A 21369-nucleotide genomic window follows, 5' to 3' on the forward strand; every position below is an offset into this window, starting at 1 on the left:
GTGAAAATCTTTACAGGAAAAGTGTATAGAGATATTGTTGGAAGCGCTTATTATGTTGCTCCCGAAGTTCTAAAACGTAGCTACGGGAAAGAAATAGATATTTGGAGTGCCGGCGTTGTTTTGTACATTCTTCTCAGCGGCGTTCCTCCCTTCTGGGCAGGTAATTTTTCCCTGCTAAATGATATTATCATATCATGCATAATGTTATGAGCTTTCCATATCATATTATTTACTAAATATTTTTTTAATTTTCAGAAACCGAAAAAGGAATATTTGATGCTATCTTAAAAGGTGAGATTGACTTTGAATCTGCACCATGGCCTTCTATTTCTAGCAGTGCCAAGGATTTGGTTAGGAAGATGCTTACCCAAGACCCTAAAAAGAGAATTACTTCAGCTCAAGTTCTTGGTACGTGTCCCTATTTTCTTCATAACATCAGCTTCAAAACCTCTGTTTCTGAACTTTGCCTTGTTGTATTACAGAACATCCTTGGATTAAAGGTGGAGAGGCCTCTGATAAACCTATAGACAGTGCAGTTCTCTCCAGGATGAAGCAGTTCCGGGCTATGAACAAACTAAAGAAACTAGCTTTGAAGGTTGGATATAAGAATTTCACTTTGTCAATACATTTTCATAAAATTTCTAATATATAAAAGAATAATAATAGGTTATTGCTGCGAGTCTATCTGAGGAAGAAATTAAGGGACTGAAGCAAATGTTTTTGAATTTGGACACCGACAAAAGTGGCAGCATAACGTACGAAGAACTGAAGACCGGTTTGGCGCGTCTCGGTTCAAAGCTTTCGGAAACTGAAGTGAAGCAGCTCATGGACGCTGTATGTTGATCAATACATCTTCGTTGTTTTATGCCTTCGACTTTCTCAACTATAATTTCTAATGCTTGAAAATTTTTCGTCTTTTTCAGGCTGATGTGGATGGTAACGGAACGATCGACTACATTGAGTTTATTACCGCCACAATGCACAGGCACAAGCTGGAAAGAGATGAGAACTTATATAGTGCCTTTCAGTATTTTGACAAGGATGATAGCGGGTGAGTCTGCTGCTAACATATTATTATGAGGACAATTGCATTTAGAGTTTTAAGTTATCACTATCTTATATTCAGTATATGTTACATCATCTTTCTAACATAGTCATTTTCATCTATGATCCGCATACAAGTTTGAACAAATAAAGCTCATTTATGATGTTCGATTTATCCGCTTCCTTTCTGCAGATATATTACGAGGGATGAACTTGAAACGGCATTGAAAGAGCATGGCATGGGCGATGCAGCGACTATAAAGGAAATAATATCAGAGGTCGATGCAGACAATGTAAGTGTTTTAACTCGGTCGTTTTCGTTCGCTTCATATTCATACTGTAAGTTCTGAAATCGATCATGTTATGATTGCAGGATGGCAGGATCAACTACGAAGAATTCTGCGCGATGATGAGAAGCGGACTCCCGCAGGCAGTTAAGATTATGTAGTGGCACTCTGATGGTAAATATAAGTTCTTTCTAGTCATTTCGCACTGAACTAGAACACAGATACATGCTATCATAGGGGCTTATTTGTTATTTGTTCTCTCTTGTTGCACTTGAGATGGGAAATGGTGCATAAATGAGATGAATGGATTGTTCTCAGTTCCTAACGTGTAAATTGATTTGGGTTCTTCTTATTTTTTGTTGCTTGTGAATAATGGAGGCCTGAATTTGTAGTTCTTCTAAAGTTTCTTGTAGGATGAATAGTTATATTACTTTTCAAGTCATGGATATTCTTTCATTTGATTTCTTTTTTTTGGGTGGCATTTACTTGCATACCAACCAATTCCTATGTATTTACATATTTAATACCTAAAGTTTTTTTTTTACATTTTTACCTTCCAAATCTTTGCTTTGACACAGCTTCCTTCTTTGGCTTAAACTACTGTGAATAGTAGTTGATGAGGAAAGAATTGAAATGCATTCTTTGAATTATTTTTGCCATCCCAAAAATTTTATTTTGCTTTCCAAGCTTGTTTTTGGCTATCTAAGGGCCCCGGTTAGGGTTGTAATTAAACTAAATCGAGCAGTGTATGTCATGGATTGGATTAGATTTGGTTTAGTTTTTTTTATAAGTTGTTTATTCAGCTTGAGCTTGAGCTTGAGCTTGAGCCTAGTTTTCACATGTATTTTCATGTCTGACTCGCTTAAAAAATTTTTTATTGATCGTATCCGGTTTGTATTCACTTTGGTTATATTAATTGAATGGGTATTTCTATGAGTTATAAAATAAGTTAAATTTGAATGAGTGTCTGGGTTTTTATGTATGTGTATTAAGGAATAATTGCATAAATATCATCAAACAAACTAATTAAATAAATTCTAAGTCAATATATAACTATTTTATATTAATTAAATAAAATAGGATGTAAGTTACAAATTTTTTTATCAATTAAATGATTTAAGTATTATTAATTAGTGTATTAATATAAATAAATAAAAAAGAATTGCTTTATTTTAATATGAACATTCATTCATGATTAATGATAAATGAATTATTTTAAAAATAAATAATAAATAAATAAATTATTAAGAATATATATTTGGATAAAAAAGTATTTTGTGTGAGACAAGTTGTAGAAGACAAAAAAAAAAAAGAATTGAGTTTGCGAGTGTTCGTTAAATTGTGATATGTAAAAGATGAGAAGAGAGTGAGAGAGTTGCCCTCGTCGAGATAAAATGAGGGTGTTCCTAAGTTCTTTTGCTTCTGTTCTATAAAAAAATTAAGGTTAAGAGAGGAAGGGTAGAGAGTTCTACTTATACTTGGGGTCTATAGAGGTAGAAATATTTGCATACGTAAAACACACACAACTTTGTGTGCGTACTCTATTAACCCGGTAATACCCCCATAATAACCTATGAATAATATTGAAATAGAACGCACGAAGGTTATTAAGGTTATAGGTTCCTCAATAACCTTCCAATAATCCTCTAATAACCGCGAAACAGAGGTTATTATGCACGTGTTTATTACGTACGCAAATAATATAATATTATAATTTTACCTTTATTTTAGGGAGGGTAGCACAAATTATTTTGCTCTTCTTATCATCCACCGTCATATTATCTTTAGATTTGTACAAAACATTTTTCGCTGTAGCTGTGTAACAACCTCCGCTTCGCAGTTATTAGAAGATTATTATTTTAGTATTCTTATCGTCCACCGTCATATTATCTTGAGATCTGTACAAATCATTTTTAGCTGTAAATGCGGATATATATATATATATAATATATATAATCCATTACCAGCTATTCTGATGAAGTTATTGATTAGTCGAGTATGGGCGTCTAATTATTTATATTATTAGAATGAAATGGCTACAGCATATTTGGTAGAATCAGATTGATCTGGCCCAGCTTAAGCCATCTATTAACATTGGGTTATCTAATCTCTGGCTCCTATATATGTTAATCTTCTATTCATGTTTCCTCATGAAATAATAGTGAAAATCTTTATGTAACCATTGTAACTAAAATGCAACTAATTCTCGCACAGGACAATCAGAGGTCTATATTACATACAAATCACTCAAAATATTGAATATAATATTTTAATCATCCAAATTTAAAATATAATATTTTAATATATTTTTTTTCATTATAATTATCCTTCTTTACCCACTAATGAAGTTTTTAAGTGAAAATTTTGAATGAATAAAATGTTAAGTTTTAAATTTGAGTGGTTAATATTTAATATTTTATGATTGATTTGTAAAAAAATATATTTATGAAATAAAGCAAAATTCAATTTATGTGCATCAACCTCAAAATTTTGCTGCAGCAATTAAGGGTCTGTTTGAGGCAGCTTCAGCTTATTCAGCTTCTGCTGATGAACAGCTTATACTGATAATTTGCTGATGAGCAGCTGATCCAAATAAGCTGACTGTCTGTTTGGTTTGTGCGTTTGGAAAACAACTGGTTCTGGTTAAATGACTATTCTGCCCCTGTTGTGGATAAGTTGTTTAGTTGTTTGTTTTGTGCGTTTTGTAAACAGCGTCTTGCAATCTATTATTGAGGTCTTGAAATTGTACATCTATTACATGTAAAATAACTTAACTTAAAAATAATAAAAAATTATGATCTTTTGAGTACATCAACTCGATCTCCTATGTATTATATATATCTCAATTATATTTGAAATAACTATATCAAGTTTCACACAAAAATTAAACTTTGATTGATGTACACCATCCATCATCACTTGTATTTTGAAAATTTTGCTTAAAAAGTTTAACCAAAAACATGTCATTTACGATGTCGTAGTCGATTTGTAAGATTTTAGATAATTCATTTGCAAATCCTGATATAGATTTCTTCAAGTGCAAATGAAAATAAATTTAAAATATTTAACAATACATATACTTCATCCATTTGCTCACAGATTGAGCCATTTTAATTATTATTTCGACAACATCAATAATAAATTCAACAAAAAAAAATTGATAAGCAACCACTAGATTGGTGGAAACGGATGCCATTGGAGATGTAGGAGCCAAGCGTACGGGATTTGAGGCGGCGGTGATCGACTCTTCCGTATGGACAGGAGAGGAGCTTGCAGTTGGAGTCGTCGATGTAGACGGATACAGAGCACCAGGAGGCGTCGAGGCAGTTGAGGAGATCCATGGCGGCGAACTCGCCGACCCAGAACTTCGAAGCGAACTCAGCGACCGAAGCCTCCACGAACGCCGAAGCGAACTCGGCAAACGACGATGATTCCACTCTTTGAGAGCGAAATGCGAAAAAGAAATGGCGACGAGGGTCACGAGAGTAAATAATCCAATCGAAAACGCGGCCCGTGAGGGTCCTCCCGCTGGCCGCATCTTTTGCAAATTTCAAAACACGGTTTTCTATAAGTTGTGCATAAGTGCAAACCAAACAGGACAGTAGCGTTTTCAAAAAGCCGCCCACACTTATAAGCCGCCCTAAAGGGGTCTTAATACAGTGAATAGCAAATTCCTTAAATAAAAATTCCGTCCATCTTTTTAAAATTATTTTTTAAAAGCACAAATATGTAATCATGCTATAAATAAACTACTAAAAAAACAAATTGCTTGAATTGATCATAACAAAACCATTTCAATAGTTAAGGTATTTAAAAAAAAACACATATTTAATTTTTAGAATTTTAAAAACAATTTATTTTTTTTTAAAAGAAAGTAATAAACTAGTATATATTATTATCTCTTAGTTAAATTTTTTTTAAATATTTCAAATAAAGCCTTAATTTAAGTTTTGTCTTCGAGCCAAACTTGGTCAAGGCTTGCATTCCAATTTTTTTGTGCGCAAGTAGTCAAAATGGATGAATTGGTCGTCCAGATTTTTTCTTTCATTATATAAACTACTTAAAAAGCAAATTGCTTGAATTGATCATAACAAAACCATTTCATTAGTTAGAGTTAAAAAACACATATATTTAATTTAACAGCTTTTAATTTGACAACTAAATACAAATTTTTATAAAAAAAATTAATCGATAATCAGTAAATTTAATATAAATTTGGTTAAATGCATGTCAATATGGCTGTTGACGATCCGATTCGAGACAAATTGAGGTTAGCTAGAAATAAAATTAATATAAAATTTTGGCTTTATAGCTCTGCTCGTTTGTTTCGTTATGTTATTGATTTGATCCAAAATTTGAATCAATTTTTGAGCAATTAATGATCACTGATTTCAATTTACTAAATTCATCGTCCTAACATCGCTAGGACTAGCCGACCCCTGCTCGACCAAACCACAAACATGATACACGTGCATCTAGCACTGGACGACTTGATTAATCTAGAAGAAAGCTGGCTCCCCACAATATTCGTTTGACCCATTTCACTCGCGCAAAAAGTTCCAACAGGATTTCATTAGAAGCATTTGGAAATTTAACTTAGCCACGTTTTTTTTGGGGCATTTACATACGTACCATCTAATTCCTATGTATTTTTATGTCCAACAGCTAAATATGCGTTTGATAGGTGATATATCTAAATACATTTTAAATGGAGGTGCAAATAGAGTGAAGTGAAATTATTTTTTTGTTCGTGGCCGTATAATTATTATCATTTTCATTTTTTTTTTTTGTCAATTACTACTTTTTTTTTATTATTCTTGCTTTTGATGGCTCAAAAAAGGGAAAAAAATTACAACAGGAGTCTTGATGAACAAATGCATCAGATCTCCAATAAAATTATGTCACTTGTCCGGAGTAGGCAGAGCATACATTAAAATATATAATTTTTTATTTATTTATTGGTTTCGTCGTGTGACTTGACATAATTTCGTTGGTGTCCTGATGCATTTCTGCATGCATCAGAACTCCTGATGCAATAAGTTTTCCATAGAAGGGGCTTTTGATAAAATCAGTCAATAAATTAATATTGAAAGATTAAAGAGAAAAATGAATAATTAAGTTAAACTATAAATAAAAGTTGCGTAAAACTATGTGCAGCAGCAACTAAACATAACTAACCTTTGATGCAATGCTTAATAAGAATTATTAAAAGCAAAATTTTATCGAAATGACACCAAATAAATGGGTAGTTAGTGATGATGATGCTATTTTGGAGTTGTTGTAACAACTAATAAAGTATAAAATTTTTTGTGTTGCATTAATATTGGTCCAAACCATACCGACTAATTTTATCTTTTGAGATTCAAGAAATATTAATGCGATTGTTAATTATAAAAATTAAGTTTGTGTACATCGGGATTAATGTGTCAGCACAAATCTCAAGAAAATCTAATAGTTCAGAGTAAAAAAAAAAGAACCGGAGTCCCAATTATATAATTAGAAGTAAGAATCTAAACCAAAGCCAGTGTCAAAGCCAATTAGATGAGGCCATTTTAGCCAAAACTAATAAAGCTAAAGACAACCAAGTGGTATGAGTCTGAACCCGTCGGACTAAGGCATGACAGATAGGCATGCAAGCCAGCCACCATAAAAAAGCTGATCATAGCGTGCAATCAACCTTTCAGTAGACAAGACCCGAGAAAAGACTTAGCTTATTGATATCATTAATTATCACATGGACTCTCAAAGGCTGCTTATTAGGGATTGAAAGGCAACCATGTCACAAGAAGTCTAAATCATTCATTCGGCTCTCCATGTGAAAGAGTGAGCTACTTATCGGGTTACAATGATTCACCCTCTGCTCGAATTACCTAGCATCACTCAGCCGATCGGAGCTCCTCGCTAGGGATCAAAGATTGACAGTCAAACTAAATCAGCCGATTGGCAAAGCATAACTAATCAAGTTATTCCTAACAACCGAAAGTCAATCGAAAGCCGACTGATAACCTGAACTCAACATAGTTGATCGAGTAGTCCTTACCAAACCAAGGTCTGCCAAAGTCAACTAACTGACCTAAAAATCAGCCAAGTTATCGACTCATATATGTAAAATACTAAGAATATCCTGTAATGACCATATTAAAGCATTGACAAACAATTAACTTCACATATTATATAATCTCCACTATAAATAGAGGATCATTTTATGAAATAGACAAGACATTAATTTTACGATAGTTTTAAAAATTAGCAAGTCTGGTCGATTCAACTGTGAACCAGCCATCCAGTTGGATCGATCCATTCTTAGAACTGTTTCTAGAGGATCGAAAAATTATTAGGTGCAGATTCCGCTAAAATAAATTTTGTTACAGTTTAATTGTAGGAGTTAATCAGTCAACTTTAAAGTTTTGGTCTTTCAGCTGCCGTGAAGTTTGGGGATAACGCATTTTCAGTTCAGAAAAGCGTATGACTTCAGAATTTCTCCAATCGCATATTAAGCAAATTATTAGATAAATTTTCATGCATATTGAAAATAAAAAAGGATATGAATGAAGCTTCTTATGTACATCTGTATCAAACTTTGAAGCGACCTTTTTCTTCTTTATTTGTTCTCAAAACAGCACAACTAATTCCTCTACCTAATAAATTCAACCAAGTATACTATTTTCTTACGTATCATTAGATTTATGCACACACACAGTGATACTATAAATATAACATCATTGAAAAACACAAATGACATTTGGCTCAGAACTCACTCTTATATATGCATTAAATATAAAAGTAACTCTTACATCTTAATAGCATGACTGATATGTAAACAAACTTAATCAAATAAGCAAACTAATGAAATAACATTCTAATCCTCTGAGCCCAATGAATAAAACATTTGCCATATATTTGTGAGTTAGGAACCATTTGGATACTTTGATTTCCAGTACTTTTCAATCTCCTCAGCTGTTCTTCCTGGTATTCTTCCAGCAATCAATGACCATCTGAGAAATACAATGATATTTTAAATCAGATGGCAGGAAATGAAATAAATTTCTCAAGAGTGTTTGTAAATTAGTGCAGAAGAAAAACCTCTCTCCAATGAGTTTATATATCCTGGCAATAAGATCTATCTCTGCCTCTGAGAACTCCACCTCTGATGCCTCAAAACTCTCTGAAGAACCAACAAAATTAATATAAACTTCTTTTTCATGACTTCAAATGCAACAAATTCAGCTGGACGAATAACAAATTAAGTTGAGACAGTACGAGTGTTCGAATCTGACACTCTGAAAATTTTCATTTTAAGCAGAGTTCTTCTTTGTAATAAAAAAGAAGAAACATTAAATGTAAATAAGCACCTGTGGAATCAGTAATATCCTCCTCTGATCTTTGATCCGCGGCAGCCATTTTGCAGAAAAACAGTAAATATGAATTAGAAGGTTTGATATGAAGGCAATTGGAAGAAGAATTTTGGGTAAGTTTTGTTAGGATGAAGTTGTTATATATATAGTTGCTGGGAAGGAGCGATCAGACTGATATAGCTGCAGTAAATAGTAAATTATGTTTTAATCCATTTTATTATTATTTTTTTAATTAAACTCTTTGTTTGATTTATAATAGAAATTATTGTCACAAAACAGTTATATTGTTTGAGTTAAAATAAATAAAGCTGGATTTTTTTCCTCACGATTTGGTGGTAGTACTTATTTTTTCAAAGGCAGGAACAAAACTGTTAACAATTTATAAATATATATATATTTTTAATTAAATTTTGATAAAAAATTAGAAAACAAATATTCATTGAAATGGAAAATATTACTTCCATTGTTTGGAGATTTGGACGTTAAAGCTGATTGTACCACACCGTTATGAACATAACATAATGTAACCCATGCCGTCATCCGTATGTCCGCACGTAAAATTTCTCCCGTTATGCAGAGTTAAATTATTTTATAGTATGATATAAAAGTAATTAGTGCTTGTATAATATATATTTTGCACGAAAAATATCATACAATAATATTCTAATTAAGTTACCTTTTGTTAGTTTTTCATTATTTTATTTGTGTTGGCCCACCATCATTTATTTTAATAATAATAATAATATTTATTTAATTAAAGAGAAAATGGTCATGTTTCTTCCCAATAGACACTACATCCTTTCGCTTTAATTAATTAAATTAAATTATCATAAATACTATTGGTCAATAATCATATTGATGGATGGTGGTTGTTGAGAAATTAGGGCGAAGAAAATTAGAAATCGACACAAATCCAGAAGAACACACTGAGATTTACGAGGTTCGGCAAAGATGCCTACACCCTCGGGAGCAGAGCGGAGACTTTTCACTAATTCAAAAAAGAGTACATAATACAAGATTCAGAATCTCAGGGATCGAGAGAGACTCACCTAGGGTTACAAACATGACATATATATAACCTTATAGTACATTATGAAATTTCTTAAATTACCCATGTACTATACCGCGGGGTGTTGCCCCCGCACCCCCAACTGACATAATGAAACTCCCCCGATTTGACAGATCCTTCCGCTCCACTCCGCTCGTGGGCTCTGCTCCGCTCCAACATTTATCCCATTTATGGTATATGAGTCATACCTAACAGTGGTTAATAACAAAGTATTCATAGAATGTTCATGTATCCTCACAAAATACATTTATCTTTTCTTTGATAAATAAGAGAAGGGCCGTCTATCTTCCAAAAAATTATAATGCATTTTTTTTTTCGATCAGAAAGTACAGAAAGTAATAAAGATTAGAGATAAGAGTCCCTCTCTTCAGATCAAATTCTACAATCATGAATACATATATATTTATTTTCTTTACGAGTATGTAAAAATTATACGCACTTTATAAATTTTTTTATCATGAAATTAAATTTTTTTAAATTTAAAAATCTTATCAACTTTTAATGACTGAACTCGCAATTATTTATTTCTTTTCAAACCCCTGTGATAATAAGTTCAATCAGCTCTATAATAGTAGTAAACGGCATGAAGGAAATTTACAGTTTTGCAAATTAAACCATAGACATAATTAATCTCTGCCGTCTATCATAAAGTGGACGGTTTCTAGAGAACTGATTCTAGAAAGGTTGACTAATGATGTGATCATGAAGCCGGCCGACATTGAGATTTTTTGGTGGGATCTAATTTGTTTAAATACTTATAAGTCAGTGTTTGGCAGTTTGTTTGCTAATTTTAAATATCAAAAGTATGATTCTTCGTTATTTACTAAACATTTCAAAGAATTTTTTCTTTCTAGAAGTTCTTCGCTGAAAAAAGAATTTTTGCAGTTTCATGCATAAATTTATTATATTAAAGTTAGGTATTATTTAAGGCTGTCAAAATGGTTCGTTGTTCGCGAATAGCTCTTGTTCGGCTCGTTCACTAAGTTACGAACCGAACACTAACAAAGATTTATTCATTCGTGTTCGGCTAATTTTGGCTCGAAATACTACTCATGAGTCACACACACACACACAAATATATATCTATATTGATGAGTAATATTTTTATAAAAATTAATTGACTACAAAGCTACAAAGATTTATAAACAATTAAAACTATTAATTAAGAAAATAGAATAAAAATGTTAAATTAGATTAAAATGATGTTTTAATATAAGCAATAATTTTTAAATCTTGCCCCAACCCTTAACATCTTATGGCTACGTGATTAGGGTTGTCAAAACGACTCTTTGTTCGTAAACAGCTCGTGTTCGGTTCGCTAAGCAAACAAGCAGAACACGAACATACTTTTTGAGCTCGAAATATAAACGAGTCGAACAGGAGCTGAGCCTCGCTCATGTTCGGCTCGTTTACACCCTTAGGTATTATATATATAAATACATAAAAATTGCATGTAAAAATGTCTTTTGCACTTTCATGCTCTCCAAATGTCTTTTGCGCCATAAGATCAACATAAGGTTACATTTGTATCTTTTATTTATTTATTTATTTTTGTTTAAGGTCAGCTTCTTGGGAAACTTGTTCATGTGTATTTTGCATTAAAAAAATTAACTTTCTAGATCAGGAGCAGATGGAAATCAAATTGACAAGGAAATATTAACCGACGTCGCACAGAAAATATTATTATATGCATGCAGCTCATAACAAATTATGTGTATTTTGCTAGATATGAACATATTATCGTCACTACATTATTTTGTCAAATCTGAGCCTGCCAATTCCGACGCTAATACACTAATACTATTCTATGTTAGGAGTTATGAAAGAAAATAATTTATTCTTATAAATAAATTATTTCCTTAGAATTAGAGTTATGATAGGAAATAATTTATTCTTGTAAATAAATTATTTCTTTAGAATTATTGAGATATTTATTTTCCTATTTTACGTTTATTTCCTATATCTCCTAACAATTAATATGAATTAATTATTCAAGATATTAAGTGTTATACTCTTCCTTTCATATCATTTATCTTTTTATTATTTTTCCTATTACGAGATTATTGTAAGGGTTATTTATAACCCTTTTCATATCAATGAAAATGTGTGTATTCCACCACATTATTCTGAGTTTTAACAATCTAATGCAAAATAATATCAATGAAGGATTTGCGTCGATAAATATTTCACGTAAGAAAATGCGTGTCTTAAATGTATTTAGCACTGATCGTGGGTGACGCAAATAAATTGTGTTGACATTAGCATCTGACATTATCGACGTTTGACAGTTTTGACACGACTATGCCAATGTAAACGTTAAATATGAAATTTAAGTCCACCGTTTGTGAACAATTATTATTATTTTGCTGCTAGAGTTTTGATTTTTATAAGTCCTAATGATTATCCAAACATTCCTATAAAACTTAATTTTTGTTGACTTTTTTGCCATCATCTAGAACTTGAGAATTCATCATCTGGAAGAAAGTTGTTTAACAAGAATGCAAAAATAAATAAATAAATAAACTTTAGCTTTCATTAGAAACATTTGGAAATTTAAATTTGGACCCCTTTTTTAAATTTTTTATTGCAAGGAAAAGAACAAATTATATGGGAAAATATTCAAGCATTTGGTATAAGAAAAATTAGATTCTAGAATCTCCAACAGAAGTAGATGGAAATGCAAAGCTACTCCTTTTGCATGCACAATTCTAATATTATCTTCTTGGAAAAAATATTACATCAGTATTAAGCACCTAAAAATAAAGTGCGTAGCCAATCAAAACACGCCACGACATCTCACGCGGCAGAGCAAAAAAAACGGCGCAGTAACACGAGGAATATTCTCTCCTGTGTTATTCATGTGTTATTACGCGTTATTCATGTGTTATTGCATGTTATTCATGTGTTATTGATGTGTTATTGTGTTATTATAATACCAAGAATATTCTCAAGACACATGAAAAATCACACCACGATACCCCGCGTGACGCAGAAAATATTACAGCGCAGTAACACGAGAAATATTCCCCCCGTGTTATTCATGTGTTATTGTGTGTTATTCATGTGTTATTGTGTTATTATAACACCAGGAATATTCCCAGGATACAATAACACATGAATAACACACAATAACACATGAATAACACGGGGGGAATATTTCTCGTGTTACTGCGCTGTAATATTTTCTGCGTCACGCGGGGTATCGTGGTGTGATTTCATTGGCTACGCACGTTACCCTACGTGCGTAGTACTGATGTAATATTTTTTCATCTTCTTGCCCCCACAGAAGTTGAAAAGGAAATTTTAACGGAAGTTGAAAAAGAAAAATTTTTTTATGCATGCAGGTAATGAAAAGTTGTTTGTATTTTGCTATGTTATAATTTCATTTGGTGAATATTCATTTGGTTCATTGTAGGCTAGTAGACATTTTGTTATGTAGGGAGAAAATGATCGCGTGCTATATGAATGATTTTCTCTGTGGGGCCATGGAAATATTTTTACATTTTTTTGGGTATATTTCGCGTTAGGCTTCTCTGTTTTCTTGTTTTTTTTTTTTTTTAATCCTTGCTTTGATGTGTTAATAAAGGTGCATTGATAAGATTGGTTGATAAGTTAATATTTCAGAATTAAAAAGAAAAAAAATATTAATTAAATAAAAATATAGCGGGAAGTTATGTAAGAAATACGTGCACTAAGCAAAAATAACATTTTATGCAATGCTCAATAAGAATGAATAAATATAAAAAAATTATCTATTTACATAAAAAATATGTTAACGCTAATCTTAAAGAGATCAAATGGATCAGAAGAGAAGAGTACAATAAAGATTGACCTACTACCATAAGATTATGAGGCCCACTTGACCAAATGGGCGAAGCCATATGAGCAAAGCCGACAAGGCCAAAACCTATTGGGCCACGAGGCAGAGTAAAAGATGATCGGATGATCCGAGCACGGACCATTCGGCTAAGAACGAGACAAAGGAGCATCCGACCACCCACTATAGAAAATTTGACTCAATGCAATAGCTTGCCCTCAAGTAGAGTCAATCGAAGAGAAAATCTAGTTCCACAATATATTCAATCCTCCCATAGATGCCCCCTAGGCTTCTCATTAGGGATCAGTGACTGTCTCATTAGGGATCAATGATTGATAGTAACACTATATCAATCTTTTGACTTATACAAACCTTGATCAGCCAATTGAGCTAATCTCGTCAACCCGAACCAAATTAAGCATAGTCGACCGAACTAGCAAATTATCGTAGAATAAGTTTATACATGTAAAATATCAAAAATACCATATTATGGACCTCTTAAAAACAAAAGCAAAAAATATAATATCATAATTGTACCATCTCCTCTATAAATAGAATAATTAATTTATGAACAAAACACAATTGATTACTGTTCATCTTCTCTCACTCACTCTCTTACTCTCTCTTTCTCACTCTCTCTTTATTTGTGGTATATTTCTTGGGTGTGATTCAAGGACAAATATAGATTCAATAATTTATATCATTCTTAATTATTGGGAGGTTGGTGATGACTAAGATGTTTTCAAGCTTGTGCAACACCAAACAAAGTTTTGTAAAATTGCTTTGGCATTCTTTTTTATCTAAATCACCCTTTTTTAATAGAACAATTCAAGGCAGTGATCACCAAGAGGAACCACCATACGCATAGTCTGGAAGCGGAACCTTAGGAGGCCCATCTCCGTAGGCCCCCACCAGGAAGCCCGCTTATTTAGACGACTAGGTCAGCAACCAACGGATGGAGGGATAGGGCGAGTCTCGACACACTGATTCTATCGTGTCTGCATAGGCAAATAGATGATGGGAAGTGCGGATGCGAGTGCCTGTCCGACCACTTGCAGGAGGGGCCTTTAGGCCTCTCTTAGTAGTTTCCAAGAAGGATAAGCAAGGGGCAAATGGAAGATTTACTTGTGTGAGCTGATCTTAACCTTGGGGAATCTCATTTCCCCTCAATCCTAAACTTGATATTTAAGTTTTTGGGCTGAAGGAGATTCCTTGGAGAGCACTTGTAGATCTTGGAGGTGCTTTGGAGAGAGCTTCTTAGAGAGAGCAAGTGAGAAGATGTTTTTCTTCCTCAAGAGGAGAAAGTTAAGGGAGCTTATCTCCTTCATTCTCTTCCTCTTCTTCATGATATGGTGGAGTTTGTTTTAAAGTTGAATAATTCGGGAACGATTTGTGGACTGCAACTGGCATTGCCATATTTTTTTTAGTGGATTCAAGATTGAGAATGTAGGACAAATATGGTAGGGGATATAGTGGAGTAAATAGTTGTGGAGAGATTTTGGTCGATGAGTTGCCATCGGACGAAGAAGGGATTACATATAAGTTCACAATTAGAGGTTTGGTTTTGAGGTGATGGGCAAATGGCAGTGCCGTCAAGAAAACTCTCAAATCCATTTACTCTGAATAGTTTGTAGATCTGGGGTTTCCAAAGTGGGCAGTTTTCAACGGTAAGTCAGATATCGACAATGTTTTTAAAGTTGGACATAAAAAACTTAAGGGATGAAGGAATATGTAAATCAGTCATTTCCAAGTTGGTTCTTGAAGGTTTCTGATTTGTTTGGGAAGACATTTCAAACATTGGAGGAGGATTAGGGAAGAAGAGAAGCAAAAAAAAAAAAAAAAATAAATAAATAAATAAATAAAATCTAATCAATCAAGACAATGGAGACAATGGGACAGAGATATTCGAAAAATAACTTTGATGGCCTGGATTCTCTAATACCATGACAAACTTCAGTGGTATTGTACGATAAGAAACTCCATGAAAATCATAGCAAGCACAATCGCAGGTTGCAGAAAAATACTTTGAGAGAACTCATTATCAATAGTAACCCAGAGTTCCCTTCCTTGCTCTATTGCAAGGTGTTACAGCAGAGAAAGTGGGTATATAATTTCATTATGCCTGGTAGTATAGGTTTGTTACAAGCAAATCAATGGAAGGGGACAATAATAAATCATTTGTTGATTCACATGCAATTATTTATGTACGGCTAGGGCTGTAAATGGGCCAAGCTTGAGCGAGCTCAGGCTTGACTCGTGTTTGGCTCATTCGAAATAACTTTTGCTTGAAATTGGCTCGTGAACAGTGTGTTCGTTTTCAGCTCGATTTAAATATTCGCGTTCGTGTTCGGCTTGAAGTTGGCTCGGAAAAATTAAATTGAAAAAAATAGATATAAAGTGTGGGATTCGAACCTGGATCAAATATATACAAAAAAAGACACTAACCACATTACCACACGAGACATTATAATTTAAACTTAGATATAAATATATATAATATATTATTATATTAATAATTATATATATATAATTTTGAGCTCAAACGAGCCGAATACGAGCGAACAAAGAGTTGTTCGCGAACAACGAGCTTTTTTGACAGCCCTATGTACGACAATGTGCATTTATTGACTGTTTTTTTTAATTTAGTAATGGATGATGTGGATCTCGAGAAAAAAAGTCTAATTCTTATTAAATGAAAGGATAATTGTATGCTAATAAATAAACAGTTGAATGAAGAGAATATTAATTTAATTATTAATCATCTAAATTTTGATTTAAACAAATTTATTAAACATGTCAACACGATCAACTAACAAAATTAAAAGCGGTAAAATTAGAGTTCAAATAAGCTCAAATTAAATAATTGAAATATAGTTAAAAAAAATTTAGACTATTAATTGAAGGGTGAAATGAGGCTTGTTTATGTTCAAACCCGTTTAGTTTAAAATTACTCAATTTTGAAGCCATTAATGATATTAAATACCGAATAAATGGCCTCTAATTTAAGTTATCGTGTGCTAGATAATTCTAAAGGTCTGTTTGGGGCAGCTTATAAGTGCGGGCGGCGTTTTCAAAACGCCGTCGTACCGTTTGGTTCGTGCGTTTCGTCAGCTTATCTGAAATTGCATTTGAGTTTTTTATACTTAACACAGGCCGCGGGTCGACCTCTGCGGCCGGCCCGCGGGCCGCGTTTCAGGATAAACAACTTATCCTGAAACACACTAGCTGCCCCAAACGGACCCTAAGTGGCAACACGTAAATAAAAACAAGTTTTATAAATAAAATAATCTACTATATAATTGAAGTTAATAGACTTCTTTTTGTTCTTTCCAAATAATGAACATGAGATTATAATATTACAAATGTTTACTTGTAAATAATAATAGTCTGAGAATAACAATATAGAAATAGTAGTCAGGTAATAATAGTCATATGATAGTAATTGGGTAACAACAATAGTAATTGGTCTACTAATTTTTCCATTATAGTTATTGGTGGTTTTTGGGTTCTATCTCTCTTCACAAGTTTAAATTTTGTTTTTAGCGCTCTCTCGCTTCTCCGTGTGTTATGTGGCTTTTTTTTTAAGTACATATCATATGTGCGTTATGTGGCTTTTTAATTTTGTTTTTAGCATATGTGGCTTTAAAGGTTCCATGAAAGTTTATCATGCGCAAGGTTTGAATGTTGCCCGACAAAGATTCAAACGTTAAGAGTCTGTTTGGGGCAGCTGCAGCTTATCCTGATAAGCTGCCGATAGGCAGCTGATCCAGATAAGTTGTTTAACTGTTTGGTTTGTGTGTTGGGAAACAGCTGATTCTGGATAAATGACATTTTCTGTCCCTGAAATGAAATCATAAACATATACCAATTTTAAGAAAGTAGAAGTAATAGTTGACATCCTTCATGAAATAAAATTATATGTAAATACTCATTTGCCGGTGAGAAATCGTGGCAGCTAAAGACATCGATCGAATTTGCTTGGAAAAAAAAATTATACCTTTAGGAAGGATGCTCTGGCGAGACGTCAGATTTCTGTTATTTAACCTTTTAGAAGATAGGTCTGGTATGTCCACTCTTCAGAAGATAAATCCAATGTATCCTTTTCGCCCCTCAGCTATACATGAGCAGTAATTCCAGCACAGTGAGGCCAAAAAATGCACAATAATTCTAAGAAAAGAGGGAGGAAAATCAAATTAAATTATTTTTATGAGAAAATTACCATTCAGAAAGTTAAGGGAACCATTATGAATGCTCACAAAATTAGTCTCTCTTCCTATATTCAAACAAATTACCTGCAAACCAACCGTTTATTGATTCCCGAAGAGAAAACAATGAGCTTATCAAAGGAGAAGCGAGGAGACGAGCGGGCTTCGGTGCGGCAGGAAGGAGTCGAGCGAGTTGTCTTAGAGAGGAGAGGCGAGGAGACGAGCGGGGCTTTGGTGCTGCAGGAAGGAGTCGAGCGAGTCGTGGTAGAGAGGAAAGGCGAGCCGAGCTTCGATCGGCAGGCGAGCGTGGGGCGAGCATTCGTGTGAGAGCAAGCAATGTCTTTCGCTCCATCGAAACGCGGATTGCGGGCTCCTACTCGTGATTCTCGTTTAATAGAAACCTCCCAATGACATTTCTAAAAACGCCACTAAAACGCATTAATCAAACAGCCGGTGGCGTTCTCAAAACGCTACCGTTGTGAATAAGCTCTCCAAACGCACCCTAAGTTACCATGTGATCAACTCCAATAAACAATCAACAAATATAAAAGCAGCAATTCGTTATGTTTTTTCTTAAAATATAATTTTGAGGATATTTCCTAATCGGATATGCTATAAGGAATTAAAAGTCAATATTCTCTTTATTTTATTGAATATTTACTCGCTAAAAAATTGAGTTATTTGGACAATTTAATAAAAGGCACAACACTAACTAATCAATAAAATAAATACATCACAATAAGAAAATAATTTTATAGATTTTTTTATTAATTGTAATAATTGCAGACAAAATAAATCAATTAATTCCGTATACTTTAAATATAGCGAGCTATATAAATTTTGTGCAAAGTAATCTAGGACTATTAAACGTGATTGAAATTCAATGAATATAAATATTAAATACCACAACAAATATACATGTCCTAACTTTAGGTGACAATATGTTATCTATAATTTAATCAAATTAAATTTTATTTTTTAGATGCCCAAAAGAAATATTTTCCTCCTAATATAGAGGGAATAACACAATATATAGAAAAGCAATTATTATAGTAAGGATCCGTTTGGGCCAGCTTATAAGTGCGGGCGGCGTTTTCGAACCGTTTGGTTCGCGCGTTTCACCAGCTTATCCGAAACTGCGTTTGAGCTGTTACACTAAATGCAGGCCGCGGGTCGACCCCTGTGGCAGGCCCGCGGGCCGCGTTTCAGGACAAAGAATTTATCATGAAATGCACAAGCTGCCCCCAACGGACCCTAAGGGCCCGTTTGGGGCAGCTTATAAGTGCGAAAACGCCGCTTCACTGTTTGTTTAGCACGTTTTAGGTGATTATCTGAAAACTACGTTTTCTGTTTTAACAAGAAGCCGATCGCGGGGTAACCCCCTCGTCTACGTTATTTATCCGCGTTCGCTCCTTTATTTTACGCCACAGCCTTTGCTTGTTCATGGAACCACCCCGCTCGTCTTCTCGTTCGGCTCTCCCTCTCGCCGTCGAAGCTGCTGGAAGCCGAACACTTCACTGGCGGCCCCATCCTCCTCCGCTCCAGCCGATGCCACCTCACCGCCGTTGCTTCTTCGGTGAAGCAGTCCCCTCGTCGTGCCTCATGTCGGTCTGCTCCAACATTGCAAGGGTTCGATCACGAAGGAACTATAACTTCTTTGTACATATCAACATCGGTCTCTGCTTTGCAAACCATTGCTTGGATCCTGCGGAATCAATCCGTTGCTCTTTTTCTATTACCCCGTACGAGTTCTATGAACCATAGTGGTGATCTCTCTCGCCTTTTCATTTGATGTCTGCTTCGACTTGCCAAGTTCGAGGTTTCTAGCCTCAGTTCGTTGTCGTGCATTGAATCCTCTGTTTTCTACTTGTTAATGGGCTTCTTCTTCTTACTTACCTGGTTTGAATTGAATTGTTTTCATTTTAATTGTTGAATGATGAATTCCTTGTCTGATAGATTTGCAAACTGGTCTAGAATTAGCAGGTTTTTTCGAGTCTCTTTTGAGTTCAGAGTTCCGATCATCCCTTGATAAGTTTGAAGGATAAGACATGGAATAGTTCAAATTGTTTTAAGTTTTCCTGTTCATGGAAGCTTAATCATTTTCCTATGGGAAGTATTATTGTTGTTATTTAGGTGATTATTTGTACCGTTTTTTAGGACTGTGGAAATGTAAGTGAAAGCTACGTTAATTAAAGTTAGCAGAACAAACATTGATTCTATATTTGTAATTTTAGTTTGAGATGATAATTGATAGTTTAATTCAGTGTACCTCAGTCACATGTAAATATGAGGTTTTTTGCCATTAGTTGTAATTCTGTTATGTTTTTTGATTTTTTAATAGATTTGTAGATAGTCTCCCTTGAGTGAGGAGTATATCTTCGAACTGTTAGGCAGCGTTTTTTTGGATTTTAATATATTAAATATATTCTCATTATATTATTGTTGCAAACTGCTCCACTACGCATGACTGAAATGATAATTTTTTAACAAACAACTACAAATCAGTTTTTCTCAAACCGCAGAAACCAAACAACTTAACAGCTTATTCAGTTCAGGGGCAGAATTGTCATTTATCCACAAACAACTGCAAATCAGTTGTTTTTCAAATGCTCAAACCAAACAACTAGTCAGCTTATCCGGATCAACTGCTGAACAACAGCTTATCAGGATCAGCTGCTTATCAGCAGAAGCTGGATAAGCTGCAGCTCCCCCAAACAGCCCCAAACAGACCTCCCCCAAACAGACCCTAAGTCGAAAGAATTGAAAAAAGCAACTCCAAATTATGTTGATAAAATGATAAAAGTATCTATTTCTAAACTAATTTGATTGAGATATTTGAGCAAATCTAATATCAAATTTGTGTGCACCGCATTTACAAGACTTTGAATCAAAGAACTTCTGATTGATTGACCGCTTAATTCCTCAACCAACTGACTCAGATGATTTTCATTTTTATGTTACTTTGATTTGCAAATGTTGGCCACTTTCACACAAAAAATCAAAGCTAAGAGTCATATGACATTCCAAAAATGATTAGGAATCTATGGTGACATGTTGCATGTTCATGCAATTATTTTATTCTTTATAAACTATTTTGTAGATGATAAACTAAACTATTCTTTTCTATATTAATAGTAACTATGTTAAATGATATCCCAACAATATCACTAATTTTAAAAAGCTCACTTTCCCTAGTCATACATATGCGATGGAAGAAAATTTTGATGGTTGGTTCGATTTACAAATAGTGTTCCTCTTAGTATAAAAAGAAGAATCATTATAAAATGATAATTATATGACTGGTTCAATACAATCAGCTTGAGATGGCTGAACAAAGCAAGCCATCCCGATTAGAGATGGTGGAGCCAAATTTAGCTGGTGGTGGGGGCAACTGGAGCTGGTGGTTAGGTCGAATAGAGCTAGTGGCCTGGCCAAATAGAGCTGTCGAACCAACTAGAGCTAGTTTGCTAGAGGTGGTGGTTGGGCCGAATGGAGTTTATCTAGCTTAGTAGAACTAGCCGAGCCGAACGAAGCTGGACAGGTTGAATGGAGTTGGCTTGGCCGGTGAAACTGTTATTCAGCAGATAGTTCA

The 21369-nt window shown here is 33.9% G+C and overlaps 1 protein-coding gene across 1 annotated transcript in view; it reads left to right on the forward strand.

Moving 5' to 3' along the window:
• Positions 1-1784, forward strand: part of LOC110022660 (calcium-dependent protein kinase 2-like) — a 20464-nt gene extending 18680 nt beyond the window's left edge. The window contains exons 3-9 of the mRNA XM_020721721.1: positions 17-160; positions 256-408; positions 483-595; positions 667-834; positions 924-1051; positions 1238-1337; positions 1418-1784. Coding sequence (XP_020577380.1) covers positions 17-160; positions 256-408; positions 483-595; positions 667-834; positions 924-1051; positions 1238-1337; positions 1418-1492 — 881 coding nt within the window. The 3' untranslated portion in view covers positions 1493-1784. The remainder of the gene's footprint in view (positions 1-16; positions 161-255; positions 409-482; positions 596-666; positions 835-923; positions 1052-1237; positions 1338-1417) is intronic.
• Positions 1785-21369: the final 19585 nt, after the last annotated feature.

This window comes from Phalaenopsis equestris, unplaced genomic scaffold (assembly GCF_001263595.1).
Source record: "Phalaenopsis equestris unplaced genomic scaffold, ASM126359v1 Scaffold000202, whole genome shotgun sequence".
Classification (NCBI taxonomy): domain Eukaryota; kingdom Viridiplantae; phylum Streptophyta; class Magnoliopsida; order Asparagales; family Orchidaceae; genus Phalaenopsis; species Phalaenopsis equestris.